The 18,483-nt window shown below is 55.9% G+C and overlaps 3 protein-coding genes across 8 annotated transcripts; all 3 read left to right on the top strand.

Moving 5' to 3' along the window:
- The first annotated feature begins 1,649 nt into the window (after window positions 1-1,649).
- CNR2 (cannabinoid receptor 2) lies at window positions 1,650-8,449 on the top strand. 5 transcript variants are annotated; one of them, XM_083810097.1, is made up of 2 exons: window positions 1,650-1,921; window positions 6,272-8,449. In XM_083810097.1, exon 2 carries the CDS (start codon window positions 6,336-6,338, stop codon window positions 7,392-7,394), a length of 1,059 nt encoding a protein of 352 aa, XP_083666223.1. In that variant the 5' UTR covers window positions 1,650-1,921; window positions 6,272-6,335; the 3' UTR covers window positions 7,395-8,449. The 5 variants fall into 5 exon arrangements, with proteins under 5 accessions (XP_083666223.1, XP_083666219.1, XP_083666222.1 ...); XM_083810093.1 differs by having other exon boundaries at window positions 1,650-2,390; XM_083810096.1 differs by lacking the exon at window positions 1,650-1,921 and adding an exon at window positions 2,256-2,451.
- Window positions 8,450-8,586: 137 nt separating this feature from the next.
- Window positions 8,587-13,734, top strand: FUCA1 (alpha-L-fucosidase 1). The gene is made up of 8 exons (XM_083810092.1): window positions 8,587-9,057; window positions 9,500-9,634; window positions 9,871-10,008; window positions 10,682-10,787; window positions 11,266-11,466; window positions 11,679-11,866; window positions 12,693-12,792; window positions 13,492-13,734. The coding sequence occupies exons 1-8, from the start codon at window positions 8,714-8,716 to the stop codon at window positions 13,630-13,632; spliced, it is 1,353 nt and encodes a 450-aa protein (XP_083666218.1). The 5' UTR covers window positions 8,587-8,713; the 3' UTR covers window positions 13,633-13,734.
- Window positions 13,735-14,164: 430 nt separating this feature from the next.
- Window positions 14,165-18,476, top strand: HMGCL (3-hydroxy-3-methylglutaryl-CoA lyase). Of its 2 annotated transcripts, none has more exons than XM_083810099.1 (9): window positions 14,165-14,326; window positions 14,647-14,730; window positions 14,831-14,938; window positions 15,348-15,443; window positions 15,968-16,116; window positions 16,707-16,770; window positions 17,107-17,295; window positions 17,433-17,558; window positions 17,881-18,476. In XM_083810099.1, exons 1-9 carry the CDS (start codon window positions 14,276-14,278, stop codon window positions 17,980-17,982), a joined length of 969 nt encoding a protein of 322 aa, XP_083666225.1. In that variant the 5' UTR covers window positions 14,165-14,275; the 3' UTR covers window positions 17,983-18,476. The 2 variants fall into 2 exon arrangements, with proteins under 2 accessions (XP_083666225.1, XP_083666224.1); XM_083810098.1 differs by lacking the exon at window positions 14,165-14,326 and adding an exon at window positions 14,378-14,487.
- Window positions 18,477-18,483: the final 7 nt, after the last annotated feature.

Here is an 18,483-nt window from a genome sequence, read left to right as displayed (position 1 = left end):
TTTTGTCTTTTCTGAAAAATCCACATGAAAATATTAAATATAGGGTAACATTTAGAATATCCTTTATTCTATTTTGGCAGAGGACCTTTGGTTCTCAAAGCAATCCACAGGAACTACATGGGTATTTGAATTTCTCCAGAGTAACTAGTGAGAGAGGTACAAGGCAAGCAGCCCAACAATTTAATGAAACTTTTTACTCTAATAGCTTGAAGCTCCTTGTAAGTTTTTAAGGAAAACAGAGGCAGGATACCTAAAGATACTTTCTATATAAACTTAAATGGATGTGACTTAAGTCCTTGTCCAGCACTACCCGAGCTGCATTGTCTCCAGAGCCGGAGGTTCTTCCTCTGCACTGCTGAAACCAGCACCTGAGCTCCTGTCTCCTTCGTGCAGCTGCACAGCTGCGTGCGCACGCACAGCACCACAGGCTCAGCACCCTGAGCAACAGCACTGCAGACACACACTGCTCGCTGAAGCCCTGAGTTTCAGTGCCCAGGGGGATTACAAAGTCTGCTCTGAAGCAGCTTCATTGCGGCTTGATGTCAGAGCTTTGTACAGGCACATCCAGGCGTGACTCCCGAGTCACACCCGTCAGGCTCGCTGTTCCGACAGCTCCCTGCTGAAATCCACACCAGCAGTGAGTCACAAAGGCCTGTAGAGGCCTCAGCCCAGTTAAATCAATATACCTCTCACGTCCTATCAGCAGGAAAAGCACTGTCACCCTCAGCCCACCTCACAACACACACAGAGGTGGTTCTCAGGACAGGCTCTGCTTGCAGGGCCTGAGCAGACAAGCCACACTTCACTCATGTGAGCCACAACACACAGAAGACAGTAAGTTGTTTTTTCCCCTAAGCATTTCCTCTAGGGGTGCAGTACAAAGCGACCCCATCTCTCTGACTGACACCTTATCAGTGCTAGTGCTGCCTCTACCCCCAGCCATGAGCCACTCTTCGTTTTTCACATTTGGCACGTACGAAAGTCAGAGAAATAAAAACTTGCGGTGCTCCCACAGAGCCCAGCCAAGCTTCCTGCAGGTGCCAACTTCCCCATCACACAAGCTGTGTCCTGCCAGCCGCCCCAGCTGCTGCTCTCCGCAGACAGAAGCTGCTGCTGAGCCAGACCCAGCTCACAAGTGCTCTCCCCTGCTGCCCGCGCGCCTTTTCGTGGAGCCTCTGCTCAGAACCAAGGCAGCACCAGGGCACGCGGAGGGCCCGTGCGGTGCCCACCAGCCGGACACCTCTGGGCAGAGGGTGCAGGCAAACAAAACGCTCTGGGGATGGCGAGGAGTGGGAAGCTCGCTGTGGAACAGCAATTCAACTCCCTTTAAGTCACCGTGAAGAACGCTGTACAACCCTAAGCGGTCTCTCGCACTGGGCCAGCTACACCCCCACCCCCCCCCGGCTGCTGTACCTGTGCGTGTGCCCCCATGGCTCTGCCTCGGGGCGTCCTGCGCCCCCCGACCGCCTGGGTTCACGAGCCCAGAGCCGCTCCAAGGAGCCCTCTGCGTTTCGCTGGCGCTTTGCAGCCCCCTGCGTGCTGCCGGGGACCGAAAGGGAAGGGGGCCGGGGGGGGCCGGGGCTCCCCGCTCCGCCGGGCGGGGGCAGCCGAGCACCGCGGAGCGCGCCCGGGGCTGCGGGGGGGGGGGGGCGGGGGCGGCCGGGGCCGGAGCTCGCCCTGCGCAGCCGGGGGGGGTCCGGGGGGTCCGGGGGTCCGCGGGCCGTGATGGCGCGGCGGAGCCCGGTTCCTTGCCCGGACGTTTGGAAGGAGACAATCCTCTTGGTGCACGTCCCGCGGGCCTTAGCACGGAGCGCGCAGCAGTGGCTGTGTGCGCCCAGGGGTGGGATCGTGGCTGCTGGTGGGGACCGGCCAGCGCGCACGGCGGCTTCCCAAGCCTGCCCTTAGCCCTGCACACCGATAGGTACACCACATTTTCCATGTCTGCTTCTCAGCTCTCGTCCTTCCCCTCCTCTTCCACTTTCCCTCAGAAATCAGGAAAAGATCCCAAAAGTCTCTCGCCTCAGCCACTGCATGTGCACGGAGGATTCGGGGGGGCTGAGGAAACGCTTCCAGCGAGCCAAGGGCAGGGTGGCTGCGAGGTGCTGCCAGCCAGAGGCAGAACACGAGACCCAGAGAGGAAGTGGGGAAGGAAAGAAGCACACTTACACCAAAAGAACGTGAGAGAGAGCAAGAAACCAGATAAACGATTTGCACTGATGGATTTGCAGCCCGGGGGAATCATACAGAATGGTACCGAGGAGCCCAGATGAAACCAGAAGCGATGTGACAGGAGGGGGAAGCAGGCACCATCCGCAGCTGCACGAGCTGCCCTGGGAGCCCGAGGGTGGGAAGCCCCCGACCGTCCGCAGCCGAAGCGTAGGCGTGAGAAGGTGAGTGGCTGCACTCGCTGCCCCAAGGGACATCCTGCAGCCAAGGATCCTCTTTCTCACGGTAAAAGGCATCATCGTACCTGGGAGCCCACAGTGCTGACGCACGCACGCAGTCTGGGGAGGCTCTGCCACCAAGGGTTTGTCGGGGAGATTCCCGCTGATACTCGGGATGAACTGCAATGCCATGTGTAACACAGAGTGGGAAAATGTTGCGTTTCGGATGAATGCTTTCTTAACAAGAACAAAAAAGGTAAGTGTTTAAATAGCAGATTGCAGACTGGCTCTTTGCAGCTGGTTTTAGGAAATACTAACGTTGGATATGCCAGAGGTTTGCCTCACAAACGTGAGTCTGGCACCGAGCTCCCAGGCTGAGCACTCTGCGCTGGCTGATGGTTGTGGCTCCGCATGCGGTGGTTTCAGTGGAGGAGCAGCAGCAGTTTTGCCATGCTTTGTACCTGCACTGGCATTTGTGTCATTGCTCTGCAGCCGTGCACCTGTGTGCTTTGAACGCTGACACTCTGCACAGTCACACGTGAACAAATCGTGACTCTGAAAACAAATAAAGCAAATAGTCCTCGGTGCGGCACCTGTGCCAGAGAGTTCCTAGCATCAGGGAGGTAACCACAGGCATTGCTCAGTGTGGGCAGAGGGACAAGCTGGGATGAACAGCTATTTCCAAAACAATGCCAAAACTTCTCCTGCAACTAAAACAAGAAATTGTATACAAGCGAAAATATTTGTAAAGCAAACAATATTTTGCTTTTTCAGCAAGTGAAATGTGAAAGAAATTCATTACATTTTTTTTCAGGTAAATCACTTCACTTGTTCATATGATGTGATTGCTGCATTTTGTTGCAAAGACCAAATCTCTCAGAAATACTGGTGATGGAAAATTCAAGGCCAGCACTTTCAGAGTGCTGCAGGAACATTGCGCTGTCTGGTTGCAGCAGGAAAATTTAATTTTACATTATCTAAGCAACCAGTAAGTTATCTTATTTATCACAAGGATTCTGAGATGTCTCTGTAAATGAAGAAACCATCCCAAGTGGGATCAGAAACTGTGCTGCTGTGTGCAACGCAGTGGAAGTCTGACAGCTGAAATCAGTCACAGCAAAGCACTGGAATGGAAAAGGACTTTTTCACTTGTAGATTTAATTTCCACTGAAGCCAGTGGAGTTATTAGGCTGCAGCGAGTGGGCTAACAATCAGATCTAGCAGGGGGAGGTTTCTCTGCTGCTTCTGGAGAGACTTGGCAGTCAGTGATGTGGCCCCAGAAATCTGCCACATTCCCACATGCCTTATCTGCATTTTATTCCTGATAGCTGGGCTTCTCGTTCATTCAGCGTGCTGCCTCTGTGTGCTGCCTCCTGGGACTCTGCTGCTGCTGCTGGCATTGGCTGGGGCTTTCTCCATCGCTCTACTGTGGCAGAATATTCCCCATCCTGGGAGATCCTGCTGGCAGGAGACACTTGGCTCTTCTGGGAGGGGAGTTTGTCCTCTGGGAGCAGGGGCGCAGGAAATCCCCGCAGCCTCTGGCTGTGAAGGAGGGATTGGGGCTGAGCTGGAAGGTCAGCACCGCAGGCAGGGTCTCTGGCAGGGATGCCAGCAATGCCTGGGCTGTAATTCCCCGGGAAGGGGAGCTGCTGCCCCGCAGAAGGGGGTGTCCTCCCTGGAAGTGGGACTGGGACCTGCCCCACAAAGCTCTCCCCTGGGATCCAGCCCCGGGTTGGCTTTTTCCCAGAAGCTGAAGCATGCAGGAGGTAGTGGGCATGAAGAAACTAATGGTTGAACACAGGAGCCCATCTGAGAACAGAAGGATGTCTCCTGGGCAGGAAAAAGCAGTTTTGTGGCCAAAAAGAAGGGTCAGACCGTGCAAGGAGACGGGCTCTCAGCCCCACCTGTGTTCTCAGGTTGTGGAGCCTCTGCGAACGAGCAGACCTTGTGCTGGAGCGAAGCCCTGTGCTCTCCCTCGCAGACACAGGAGCTGAAGAAAGACTGGGGGGAGCTCAGACAAAACTGCAAAGAGACTCGTCCTTGTCATTCAGCCTGAAACACAACAGATGTGGGAAGAGGAGGTCTGGGCTGCCAGGCTGGTTGCTACGAGCCCGGCACAGTAACTGCATTTTGAACCTAAGGGCTTATCTGAATTTTGTCAACTTAATGGAAGAGCTGTACCAGAACAGTCAGTGCAGGAGTTGTTTTGCTGTTATAACCAAATTCCCTCCCTAAGCGACGTACCACAAGGGACAGCATTTTGCTCACCTTCCATCTCTTGCCTACTGTTCATTTGTTTCCAGGCTCCTCGGTATGTTCTTTGGACATTGAATAAAGGCAGATACTGGGAATTTAGGGTAGTCCTGGGAATGCTGGCTGCAATGAATGGATGTCACGGTGATGCTGGAGTCTGCTTAATTAAGAGATGTCTTGGTTTGGATGCTAGGGTTTGGCCGGGGGAGTTTTGGGTACTCGAGGAGGCAGCTGCTGCCCCAGTGGCCCCTGGTGAGCCCCAAGATACGTCACAGTCCCTCTGGCTGCACAGTCCATCTCTCTGGTGGTCAGGTTTAACACCAGCAGTTACTAATTACTGCTGCGCTTGCAATGTTTCTGTGAAGAGCTGCAGGAAGCAGGAGCGCTAGGGTTGGAGTGCAACATCTCTGCTCCCGTGTGATTGCCCCATGGCAGGGCCTGACGTAAGCACGGGGAGGCTTGCTGCAATGCTAAGCGACATTTCAAAGTCCAGGACCCCTCTGGTCCGATGTGCCAAGAAATGCACATCAGGATTGAAATGTTCCAGCTGCAATGTGCAACCGAACGCCCTGCAGCCGCTGATGCCCAAGCCCCGACGTGCGGGGCTGGGCTCTTCTGAGCAGCCTCGCAGGCTGCGGGGTGTCTGCAGCACAGGAACAGTGGTGGCGGTCAGGGACCGGCTAACCAACGGGAAGGAAGTAGCAAAGACAAACAACGTACCTGTCACTCTAATATGTTGCAGTCAGGGTTTTCCAGCACGTTGGTCATTTGCTGGTTGTTGTAGCCTCCAAGGACGCTGCCATCACTGCTGAATCTCGGACACCACACGGAGAAACCGCAGTCGGTCGGTTACCGGTGCCTGGAGCCCGGCAGCTGCTGTCCCACGGCCTGCCTGCGCTGGCTCGTGCTGTTTGGACATTTTCCCTTCTGAAAGAGAGCTGAGGGCGGGCAGTGACGGTGGCTTTTCTGTTTTGGGAGAAGGGGGACACTGCCAGCTCAGTGCTTTCCTCCAGCAGTGGAAAATCCTGGCCCCTTTGCGTGGATTTGGGATCCTGGGTGCTGGAAGCCAGACGGGTGCTGTTGGGGTTTCTGTCCCGTGGGCTTTTACACCAGTGGGGTACGAGCTGGCAGTGCATCAGGATACAGCACCCCACTTTGCTAATCAGGCAGCGTTAGTGTATCCCATAGCCGCCTCTTTGCCTGCTCTCTAACCCACTTGGGGTGCCCTCGTTCCCCTGTTGTGTGAGGCAGCGGGCAGTGTCCCTTGTCCTCCTCCAGCCTGGCCCTGTCCCGGCCACAGCCCAGCACCACCGGGAGCCCCTTCCCGCGCTTCCAGCCCCGAGCCCTGGAGCCTTGCTCAGAGCCAGCCCGGGGCACGGGCAGGTCTCAGCACCACCGCTTCCCTCGTGCGGTGAGGAGACAGATGCGGTGCCCAGAGCCGTGGCAGCTGGACCCAGCAGGACAAAGCCTGGATCTCAGCTGGGAAAGGCTGGAAGTCGTCTCCCACATTTGGTCTGTGGACCTGAAAGTAGGTTGCACCAGGCTCTTCTTCTGCGTAAAGGGAGGGGGCTGAGCTTACTGCTCGTTGTGCTCCTGTAGGTGTTGTCCCTCACCTTCCCCTTGGTCTTTTTCAGAGCACCTGAAGTGCAGAAGGAAGCTGAAACGCTCCCTGCAAGCTCCTGGCTCCAGTTCACTACTATGGATATCTGTAAAACATATGAAAATGCCTCCAAATGTAGTGCGAACAGCAAGCTCATGGAGTGCTTCATGGTCCTCAGCACCCAAGCACAGAAGATAAGCATTGCCACACTTTGTGGCCTCTTTGGGACGCTGTGCATCTTTGAGAACTCTGTGGTGCTGTACCTGATCTTCTCCTCCCCTGGGACCAGGAGGAAGCCTTCCTACATCTTTATCAGCAGCCTGGCCTTGGCTGACCTCCTGGCCAGCATCATCTTTGTCGGCAGTTTTGTTAACTTCCACGTCTTTAATGAAACCGATTCCTCCAAAGAATTGTTCCTGCTGAAGCTGGGAGGGGTGAACACGTCCTTCACAGCCTCCCTGAGCAGCTTGCTGCTGACAGCCGTGGACCGTTACGTCTCTATCAGCCGGCCCTCCGAATACAAGCTCCTTGTGACAAGGAAGAGAGCGTGGGCAGCCCTGGGGGTGCTCTGGGCGATGTGTGTGACCACTGCCTCCCTGCCCATCCTGGGCTGGAACTGCTGCACGCTCAACTCGACCTGCTCCGAGCTGTTCCCCTTTGTGGATGACAACTACCTGTCCAGCTGGGTCTGCCTCGTCATGGTCCTGCTAGGGTGTATTGTCTACGCCTACACACACGTGCTGTGGAGGGCTCACCAGCACGTGGCGTACATGGGGAAGCACCAGGCGCAGGTGGGAAAGCAAAACACCAGGATGAGAATGGATGTCATGCTGGCCAAGACCCTCGTCATGGTGCTGACCGTCCTTGTGCTGTGCTGGTCGCCGGTCCTCATTCTCATGATCTACAGCATCTTTGCCAAGCTTACCAATCACCTGCGCAAGGTGTTTGCCTTCTGCAGCGTTCTCTGCCTGCTCAATTCCATGGTGAACCCCATCATTTACGCCCTGCGGAGCAAGGAGCTGTTCTCCTCCCTGAGGGCGGTCTTTTTCCGGGTCAAGAGGCGGCTGAGGGGCACGGACGACAGCCCAGAAGCAGACAGTGCCCACAAGTCCTCCGTGGTAGAGACCGTCTGCGAGGATGAGGTGCGCGTAATGTAGGCAGGCAGCAGTGGAAGTCTGAGCTCAGGCTGGTGGGAGCCTCTGGATCATCTTTCTTTTGGATTGCTTTTATTTTCTCTTCTTATGGAGGTCCTGGGAGGTGTCTGGCATGGACCCAGCTCCCGCTGATGTTATTCTGGGACGCTGGGACATAAAGTGCCCAGACTTGCCCGGACTGCCAGTCCGCGGGCTGCCAAGACACCGGTGCCACGTTACGGTGAGAGAGCTGCGAGGCAGTGGGTAATGCCGTACCCCGAAACAGCAAATCCAGGTGTTTTGTGGCAGCTCATCCTGCCTGGCCTCCAATCTGTCCACCAGTAACCTCCTAACCCATTTTTCTTACATTCAGTGAAATCTCCCTTAAAATATAACTGTATTCAAGTGAAACACTCTGCAGACCTCCAGGTTCTCCAGCAGTCCCCAGCCACCACAAACACCTCTGTAAACGCCCCCGCAGGCACCAGCAGGGTTATTTATACAAGCGCCGTCAGCAGAGCGCTCGCAGCACGTCGCTGTGTAGCAGCGGAGCAGCTATTAAACCGGCCTTGTGTGCCGTGCCGGGGCGCTCCGTGGTAGCAGCATGGTGACAAGAGGTGACAAAAGGCCTTCGTGTCCCGGCAAAGGCGGGAGGGAACAGCGGGAGCGGTGCCGGGGCTGCCTCGCCATAAACCCTGGGGATTATGGACTGTGTCGTCGAAAATCGTGAGACCGATGGGATGCTGCAGGCACCACGTTTCTTTCAGCAAGCTTACAGAAACCCAACCTGTGCCACGCAGACAGCGTTGGCTGTTGTGTGATTAAACATCAAAACCGCGCTCGAGCCTTGTCCTCTGTAACCTCCGGCCCGCAGGCCCCAGGGGAGGCTCACACCCCAGGGGTCCCGGCCGCTCCCGGCACGAGGAGCTCGGCAGACGCTTTGGCCACTTCCACAAGGCGCAGCCCCGGCCGCGGAACCGCCGGGGGAGCGGCGCGGGGCCCGGGCCCTTCGCCAGCGCCCCGAGGGCCGCGGGGCCGCCACCGGGCAGGGCCCAAACGCGGGGCCCTTGGGCTCCGCCCGGCTCCCCCGGCACGGGACGGGGCGCGGCAGCCACGGGGCCGAGGGGCTCACGGACCAGCGGTCGGGCCGGAGGAGGGGGCGCGCTGAGGGGGCCGCGGCGGGGCCGTGCGGGCAGGGGAAGGGGCGGCAAGGGAAGGGAAGGGAAGAGAAGGGAAGGAAAGGGAGGGGAAGGGAAGGCGGCCGCCACCCCGCGGCCGGCCGCAGCCTCGAACCCGCGTCCCCGGGCAACCATGGCGGCGGCCGCGTGACGTCAGGCGGCGGCATGGCGGCGGGCCCGCTGCTGTGGCTGGCGGCGGCGCTGGGGGCGGCGGCGGCGGCGCCGCGCTACGGCCCCGACTGGGGCAGCCTGGACGCGCGGCCGCTGCCGGCCTGGTTCGACCGGGCCAAGGTGGGGGTGTTCGTGCACTGGGGCGTCTTCTCCGTGCCGGCCTGGGGCTCCGAGTGGTTCTGGTGGCACTGGCAGGGCGAGCGCCGCGCCGACTACGAGCGCTTCGTGCGGGAGCGCTACCCGCCCGCCACCGCCTACGCCGACTTCGCGCCCCGCTTCACGGCCCACGACTTCCAGCCCCGCGAGTGGGCACGGCTCTTCCAGCGGGCCGGCGCCAGGTCAGCGCCGGGCTCGGCTGGGGGTCCCTGAGGGGATGGGGCTGGGACCCCTGAGGGGATGGGGCCGGGTCTCGGGGTCCCTGAGGGGATGGGGGTCCCTGAGGAGACGGAGGCTGCGTCTGAACACCCTGAGGGGACAGGGGGCCCAGAGCAGTACCTGGAGGTCCCGGACAGGTCATGCCCAGAGTGCTGAGGGGTTGGCCGCTCTGACTTCCTAAGTCTCGTTGTTCATCCTTTTCCAGCATTACAATCCATTTAAAACATCTACTGTTCTCGTTGTTTCCCCTAAATTTTAAGGGCAATGAAAGGGACTTCTAAAGAGGACTCCTCACAGTATGGTTATTCCGTCCCTTGCATGTATAGGTATCAGATTTGCCAGTGAGGCTTGGAAATGTCTTAGCTAATTACTTGGTCATCTTGATCAGGTGCCATTTCCCCGCAGGTACGTGGTGCTGACCACAAAGCATCATGAAGGCTTCACCAACTGGGGGTCACCCGTGTCCTGGAACTGGAATTCTGTGAATATGGGGCCCCACCGTGACCTGGTAGGAGAGCTGGGACAAGCCCTCAGGGAGAGGTACAGCCAAGCTTTGCTGTTCTTGTTGTCTGTCTGCGTTGAATTCTCATGGCTGTTCTCAGCAAACAGTGGAAAATGATATGTTTAATATGAAAATAGTAGTGCTTGCAAAGTCATGAAACTGTGAAATAATAATGCCAATAATTATTATTACTGCCACTGTATAATATATCTGCCACTGATTCTCAGTCATTACTACCAGACTAACTCTTTCCTCTCTGTTTTCTATTCTTCAGCAACATACGCTATGGACTATATCATTCTCTGTTAGAGTGGTTTAATCCACTCTACCTAGCTGACAAAGAAAGTGGCTTCAAGACCCAGAACTTCGTTTTGAAGAAGACAATGCCAGAACTTTATGATCTTGTCCTAAAGTAAGAGCTGCCACAAGTCAGGATTCAAGAGCATTTCCTGGTTTCCATTTTGCAGAGAAAGTTGCAAAGTGGATGCAGAGAAGATTGTTGACAAATGTTAATTTTTGCCAAGGCAAATCTATTTATTTAGCAGCAATAATTTGAGGTAATTAGAAAAGGGGTTCGCATTTGCTCTTTGGGCAGTCTGACTTTTACAGTAAGGTAGGGGCAAATTTTTGTGCAAGAGAAATGCCCGTTAATACTACCTTTTTGCAGAGTAGGTTTGAAAGTGGAGCAAGCTATTTATTAGAGTAGGAGAGCGATTTCACTGTGAATTTACATCCTTGCTTTGCTTCCCCATGTTGATTAGAATACCCAGCTTGGACACCTGTTGCTCACAGTACCCATTGTCCCAAGTAAAGAACGTGCCTCATAATTGCCTTTGAGATGCAATCTTCTCGCTTTGGAAGAATTGCATCCTATACTTTGAGCTGTGATCATCTCTCTTTGCTGCTGCAAGAACTTCACTTAAAGCTTTTTCCGAAGCAGGAAGTGATAGCATGAACCTCCCGGTAATGGCAGACAATAGGAAGTGAAAGCAGACTCCAGAGGCAAGAAACACAGTGCTGTGACATGCTTCCTTTGGGGTAGGAGCAAATAAGCCGTTCTGAAATAATGTTCATCTCTTTGTCAGGTATAAACCAGATTTGATTTGGTCGGATGGAGACTGGGAAGCTCCGGACTCGTACTGGAATTCTACCTCTTTCCTTGCCTGGCTTTATAATGATAGTCCTGTCAAGGTACTTCTTTCAGCTATCCGTCATGGCCTGTGGTATTCTATAGGTATGGAAGGTCTGGCAGCAGTGAGATATGAATGCGATCAGAAACCTTCTTGACAGGTGCCAAACATGTTTTATTCTTTCACCAAAAACAGAAAGTCCAGACTGACTTTTCCAAGAGAAACCTCTTGGAAACCTGAGGCAGAAAACACAAGCCTTTTCCTTTACAGCATGTGTGGAAGGCTCAGAGACCAGCAACCTGGTTCCCTTGATTTCTGCTTGACTGAATAGAGAGACGTTCTTCCAGAGAGGTATTCAGACTTTTCTGGAGGATCCTCTCTCTCTCTCTCTCTCTCTCTCTTGATTACGTATGCACGTGTATGTGTTAAGTACTTAGGCTCCTAGCTTAGATGCCTAAAGTAAGTTGGGAGGGATAAAGGTAAGCTGAAACGTCCAAGACAAAACGTTCTTCCTGCTGAGTTATGTTTCTTTTTTCTAGGACACTGTTGTTGTGAATGACCGTTGGTGTAATAACTGCTCTTGCCATCATGGAGGCTACTACAATTGTGCTGACAAATACAGACCAGGGACCTTGCCAGCTCACAAATGGGAGATGTGCTCCTCCATTGACAAGCTTTCCTGGGGCTATCGAAGCAACATGCACATTGATGAGTTAATGGATGAAGCAAGTATCATCGAGGTAAGAAACCTGAAATCAAAATCACGGGTGTAGGGAAGTTACTGAGAATTACAGATTTCCTTCATCCTGTTACTCACAGAAAGAGTTGTCATGTGTTTCGTACAAGCAGGTGGAGATAAAGGAGTGTTTGAGGAGGACAAAGCACTCCTCAGGTTTCTTTGTTGTCAGAAGTGAAGATAATTCAGTTTGTTACCTTTGTTTATCTGCCGCAGGAGCTAGTGCAAACTGTGAGTTTTGGAGGCAACTACCTTCTCAATGTGGGCCCTACAAAGGAAGGAGTGATTGTTCCCATCTTCCAAGAAAGGCTTCTGGCCCTTGGGAGGTGGCTGGACACTAACGGGGAGGCAATTTATGAATCAAAGCCATGGAGAGTACAGATGGAGGACACAGGGACTGTCTGGTAAGGACTCCATTGTTCAGTACCATCCTGCAGCTGCTCCAGCTCGGGTTAAAGAAGCTGGGGTTTCTTTATTGGTCATTAAACTTGGTACTTGCTGAAGCATTGCCACCAGGTGCAGATGGCTTTTAGGTAACGTCCTACAACTGGAGTGCTCACTTACTGCCCCAGGGCGTTATCTAAGAAATATCCTGCTGGAAAGAAGAGAATAAAGATCAGGGCTTCAGCCGTCTTACATGATTTTAAAAAACAATTGTTCCCTTAAAAAAAAATCCTACGCTGTTGCTGTCAGGACTGTTTAAGTAGTGGTCGTGGCTAGTTTGAATTGCACAAATGTAGTTAGTTTAAATGAATGTAGTCTGTAAATGTAGTGATATTTGCTTTTAGGTTGTTATATAATAGTACTGCGTACTGTTACCCAACTGTTACACTTGCTGAGAAGAGCACAGTGAGCGAATCAAGAGCCAGAAGTGCTACAAAACAGAGCTGTTGGTTCTAAGTGTGCTCAAGCATGTTCAGCCTCGAAATGCAGAGCAATGACAAGATCAGTGTACGACAGCGTATCTGCTCTGTTGACCTCAGTCTGATGAAAGGACAGATGACATTCGCTTTTAGGAAACGTGCGTGGACTTTGTTTAGGTTTCATCAGCCAGTGCTTACTGGCTAAATGGTGGGTTCAAAGCGACTGATTTTGGAACTAGGGGAAAGTAGGTGACCCCTGTATGGTGCCAGTAGGTGAGCTGGTGTTCTCGTGCTGTCTGGAAAGGTCAGGCTTGTGTGGATCTCTCTCCTGTGGGCTTTTCACCTAGCTGAACTCTTGCTCTCTTAGGTACACTTCTAAAGGACCAGTTGTCTATGCCATTTTTCTGATCTGGCCTCAGGACAACGTGCTGCAGCTGTCCTCACCCACCCCATCCCCGGCCACGCAAGTAAGGAACCTGAAGAAAAAAGAGAGAATGCACTTTGAGAGCCCATCTTGGGAAGGCATGGGGTGGGAAGGCCCAACCCGACTTAATTTGGAAACTGGGGAGAACACGGCAGTTGGCATCACTTACTTCTTGCTCTGGGATGGCTTCACCCAGAGTCTTGCAGCATCCCAGGTTCAGGTTTTGTCACTGTTCAACACAGAGCAGTGGGTAGGACTGGGCAGGAGAGGCTTGTGGTCTGCCATAGAACAGGTAGGAACACGTCTCCCCTTTTGTTCCTGTTGACCCAGGGAGGTGAGGTCAGTAACAAGCCTCACACATAGAAGGGATCACGGGTATTACATCCCCAATTCAGATCAGGTACACTGACCCGCTAGTTGTAAGTGTAAGTGACGCAAATGCTGGGGTGCCCTTTGCTCTGAACAAACAGAGGTGAAGCCTCTCAGGTAAAAAAAAAAACAAAACAAAACAAAACAACACAACACCTAAAACCAAACAAACTACAGTCAAAGGTTTGACCCCAAAATACCCTTCGCGTTGCCTTTGTACACAGTGAGTGATGGGTGGAAACGTGCAGGACTGCTTTTAACGTGTGGGGAATGTTATGCAGAGACTGAAACGTGTTCTGGGTGTACCGGGGTGACCGAATGGGGAGCGCCTGTGGAAGCCACAGCTGAGCGTTTCCCCTGCCCTTTTTTGCAGGTGTCGATGTTGGGTTTTGCAGGGACTCTGGAGTGGCAGAAGGCCCCGGGTAAGGGACTGCTGGTAACTCTGCCACCCGTGCCTCCATCTCCCGTGCCTGCGCAGCCTGGCTGGGCTCTCAGGCTTGAGGGTGTGAACTGACAGCCCTGGCCTGACAGCAGCTCCCCCCCCCGCCTGTCTTTTGTATTAAGTCTAAGATGATTTTTCATTCACTGTTGAATAAATCGCTTTTCTCTCGAGAGAGTTTCTCGTCTGCCCGCTCTGTCTGTCCGTCAGTCTGTAAGTCGCTGTCTGTCCGGGCTGCCCGCTGCGGCGCGCTGCTGGCGGGGCCCGGCCCGCGGGGAACAGCGGGGCCCGCTGGGTTGACGCCGAGCTCCTTGGCAGCTGCTGGGGCTCCGCCGCCGTGCTCGCGTGGGGCGAGGCCGCGCTCGGTGCCGGTGGGGACCGGCAGTGACCGCTCCGCAGGGGCCGTGCCGGGCCGGGGCTGCGGAGGGCGGGCGCGGGGTGGGGTGGGCGCAGCGGGGCCGCTGCCCGGGGGGCGGGGGGGGGCGGGGGGGCCGGGGCCGTGCAAACACGGGGCTGTTTGCTCAGCGCCGCCGGCACCGGGGCCGCCTATAAAGGGGCGGCTGCGGGCGGCGGGGGCAGACCGGGAGCGGCCCGGCCGGACCCCGAGCGCACGGCGGGAGCAGCCCGGCCACAGCCCGAGCGCAGAGCGGCCGCAGCCGGTCCTCGTCGCCGTCGCCGTTCCCGGTGCAGCCCGCCCGCTGCCGCTCCCGCCCCGCCGATGCCGCGCTGCGCCGCGCTGCCGCCGCCCCGCGAGGCCGCCCGGGGCCAGGTACGGGCGGGGGGGGGCGGGGGGGGGGCGGCTGCCCGCCGCCGTCACGTGACCGCCGGGCCCCCCGCTCTGGGGCACGTGACGGCGCGGTCACGTGGGGGGCGGCAACCATGGCGGCGGCGCGGAGGCTGCTGCCGCGCTGGGCGGGATCGCTGCGGCCGGTGAGGGGCGGGGGGGGCCCGGGGAGCGGGAACTGGGACGGGGACCGGGGACAGGGACCGAGGACCGGGAGGGGGACGGGGACAGGGACAGGGACGGGGGACCGGGACGGGAACCGGCCCCGCCCCGCTCCCCTGACGCCCGCCCGTCTCTGTCCCCAGATCAGCGCCGCGGCCGCCGGCGCCCTCCCGCCCCGCGTGAAGGTGGTGGAGGTGGGGCCGCGCGACGGGCTGCAGAACGAGCAGGTAGGGCGGGCACCGGCACCGGCACCGGCACCGGGCGGGCAGGCGGAGGGCCGGGCGCGGGGCCGACCCCCCCCCCGTCGTGCGTCTCGTTTGCCCGCAGAGCATCGTGCCGACGCCCGTGAAGATCGGGCTGATCGACATGCTGTCCGGGACGGGGCTGCAGGTCATCGAGGCCACCAGCTTCGTGTCGCCGCGGTGGGTGCCCCAGGTCAGTGCTCCGGGGGGTCCCGGCGTGGGTCTGGGGGGACGACGGGCCGGCGAGCAGACCGACCCCCCCCCCCGCCCGGCCCTCGGCACCGCGTCTGTAGCGAGCGAGGCACAGAAAAGCCAAACGACGGCGCTTCTGCTGCTGTGGCCCTTCCCTCCGCACCGGGGGGAGCGGCGCGGGCTCACGCGCAGCTGGCGGCGCACGCGGTGACTCCAGATCAGCCAGTGACCGACCTTTGGTCCGTCCAGGTGCGCGGTGCTGGGGGCTCTCTAGAGGCCAGTTTCCCCCCGTTCTGCGTATCGCTGTTCCCATTCGTAAAAAATGAATTTTAGGAAATGTTTTATAACTTGTGGAAGTGGATGACAAGCGTGTCATCACCCTTAGAAATCTGTCCGCGTTCCCTTTGCAGATGGCCGACCACACTGAAGTCATGCAGGGGATCAATAAGTTGCCTGGTGTTAGTTATCCCGTGCTGACCCCGAATCTGAAAGGATTTCAGGCAGCGGTAAGAGATCACAGTGTTAGTGCTGGCAGCGTCCTGTGCGCAGGGCTGCCTGTGAAGGAACGTTTCAGCTGTGGTGAAGGGCAGGAAGCGCCCCTTGCATTCTGGTAGGCAGCAGTTTCATCTTACAGTTCCTTGAAAAAGGAATTGCTCTGCTGGGGAGCTAGAAACCGGATGTTTATGTCAGAGAACACCTCAGTATGCTTTCTTTAATCGTAAAAACTTGTCCATTCTTTTAATGGGCAATGATGCTCTCAGGCCCATCTGCGTGTCCCACAGCCCTCATGACTGCATCCAGCACTTGTGGCTTCATTGTCACGTCTGTAACTTTCTGTTTGTTCTGAAGACAAACCAGGATGTCTCGTGTTTTTGCTGTAGAATGAACTGAGGAAAGAATTAGGTCATCTGGGGAAGAACTGGGAGGAAAAACTTTTTCTATAAAAGGGGAGAACTGCAGTCCTGGTTGTGCTGGTCATTTCCCTTGAAAGATAAATCATCTCACTTTAATTAATGCTTTCTGTTGGCAGGTGGCAGCGGGGGCCAAGGAAGTGTCCATCTTTGGAGCAGCGTCAGAGCTCTTCACCAAGAAGAACATCAACTGCTCCATAGAGGAGAGCCTGGAGAGGTTCAGCGAAGTGATGAGTGCCGCGCGAGCAGCCAGCATTCCCGTCCGGGGGTGAGGAGTTCTGCTGTGAGCTCAGCACCAAGCAGCTCACGGGGGAAATGTGACTGCTCGAGGTTCTCCCTTTGGAGCACAGCCCCCACAGCACCGGGGAGGGAAATTTCTTTTAAATTTCACTGTTTGGGGGCAGTGTCTCTACCTGGTTGGGTGCAAGCAGATGTGAGCTCTGTGCGTTGGGAAGCTTTAGTTCGGAAACAACACCACGCTGGTAGAGTTGGAGGTGTTGGCTCGGTGCAAACTCTGGACAGCCCATGACAGTTTACACTCCACATGGATTCACCCGTCATGTATCTGTTACATCTTCAGCTTTATCAAATAATCTGAAGTAATGCTGGTTTCTTGGCAGACGTGCCACGTTGAAGTGTTCAGATAGATATAAAACCTAACGGTCTGATGTGCTCTCATCTTAGCAAACTTTTCATTTTCATGGACAAAGTAATTGTAGAATAAATATGTATTTTAAAAAAAAAGAATTCTTCCATTGCATAGAGAATGCAAAATGCTTCACAGTGTGTGCAGCAAATGGCTTGTACAATCTCGCTTCAATTCTCTGGTTAAAAGTTACCTTATTTTTTTAACTACAGATATGTTTCCTGCGTCCTTGGATGTCCCTATGAAGGGAAGATTTCTGCAGCTAAAGTTGCAGAGGTGAGTTGATAAATATAACCAGAATTTCTGTGAGGTTTTTGACTCCATTATAAAGACGTGAATGGGACCCCGGGGGCTGGAGAATGCATTGAGCCATTTAACCAAAGATGGGGAGAAAGCCGTAAACTCCCCCAAGTCGATCTGCCGGCACACATAAGGAAGGGTGGTCTGGCTGATGTAGATGGGGGAACTCAGGGAGGTGGGTGGACCTGGAGTTTTCTGTTCCCAGAGGAATCTCACGGGGAGCATGCTCTGCTTCCTGTACAGTGAGCATCCAGCTTTGGGGAAAGTCATGACAAAGCTGCCTGCTCAGTGCATGTCTTGGCTTTTGGACAGGTCTCCAAGAAGATGTACTCGATGGGATGCTACGAGATCTCCCTCGGTGACACCATTGGCATCGGGACCCCAGGGAGCATGAGGGAGATGCTGACGGCAGTCATGAAGGAGGTGCCAGTTGGGGCTCTTGCTGTCCACTGCCACGATACCTATGGGCAAGCTCTTGCCAACATCTTGGTAGCACTTCAGGTAAGATTCTTACTTTGCAGCATTGCATGCTTCCTCAGGATTCTTCTGTGCTTGCTTGTGAACCAGAGGATTCAGGAGCAGGATTGTGATTTGCCCTTTAATTAGGGGAAGTTTACTGAGAATGGTTTTGCCTGCAGATGGGTGTGAGCGTGGTTGATGCTTCTGTTGCTGGCCTTGGAGGCTGCCCCTATGCCAAAGGAGCATCCGGAAACGTTGCTACAGAGGACTTGGTGTACATGCTGAACGGCCTGGGCATCCACACGGTAAGCGAGAGCCTCTCGCGTGGCGGCTGTTGGGGCTGGAGCGGGGTTGCAGAGCCTGGCCCGGAGAGCCCCGGCGCAGGAGGTGCAGGCTCTGGGCCCGCTGTGCCACGGCAGTCCCACTCACACGGGGAGCGCGTCCTGGCCCTCTTCCAGCGCTGTGCGATCTGACCACCGCTATCAGAATCACACCGAGGGCCTCGTCTCAGCACCCTGCAGCCTCCCTCGGCCCCTGCTGCTGTGTCCCAGTGGTGCCAGTGCTTACTGGGCAGCTTCACGGGGCAGCGCTGGCACCAACGCCTCTGGTATCTTCTGTTCCCTGAAGGGTGTGGACCTGCAGAAGCTGATGGACACCGGTACGTTTATTTGCAACGCGCTGAACAGAAGAACCAACTCCAAGGTGTCCCAGGCCTCCTGCAGGCTGTGATACCGGATCAGGCGTGTCCCTGGGTCACACAGAAAGCGAGGGTGTGGAGCCGGCCGGGCTTCCCTTCTGTGCTGCTGCCTCTCCTCCTCAGTGTGCCTTTCAGACTCGGAGCTTGAGAGGAAACTCATCCGCTCGAATCTGTGAAGAAACGGAACAACCTGGGACCGCTTCACTGCTCCCTGAGCACGCCGGGCGTGTGCCTGGGAGGGGGGAGGACAGAGGGGGGAGGGAGAGGGGGATGTGCCCCCCCCTCCGCGGGGAGAGCGGAGCCCCGGGCCCGGCCCCGGACAGCCTCCCGGTGCCTCAGGAGCGAGCCGCCGAGCAGCGGGCGGTGCTGAGGCGCCACCGGGCCCGGCCCTGCCGGCAGCAGCAGGAGCTCCCGGGGGGGCCCCGGGCCTGCCGCGGGGGGCTGGGGCTGTGTCTGGTGCAGGACCCCGCTGGCTGCGGGCAGCGATCAGCGCGGTATTTATCTCAATAAAGTTACGGCACCGTGAGGGGAAC

The sequence above is a fragment of the Anser anser genome (assembly GCF_964211835.1).
Source record: "Anser anser genome assembly, chromosome: 24".
In the NCBI taxonomy this organism is placed as follows: domain Eukaryota; kingdom Metazoa; phylum Chordata; class Aves; order Anseriformes; family Anatidae; genus Anser; species Anser anser.
This window is presented reverse-complemented; position numbering and strand designations above follow the sequence as displayed.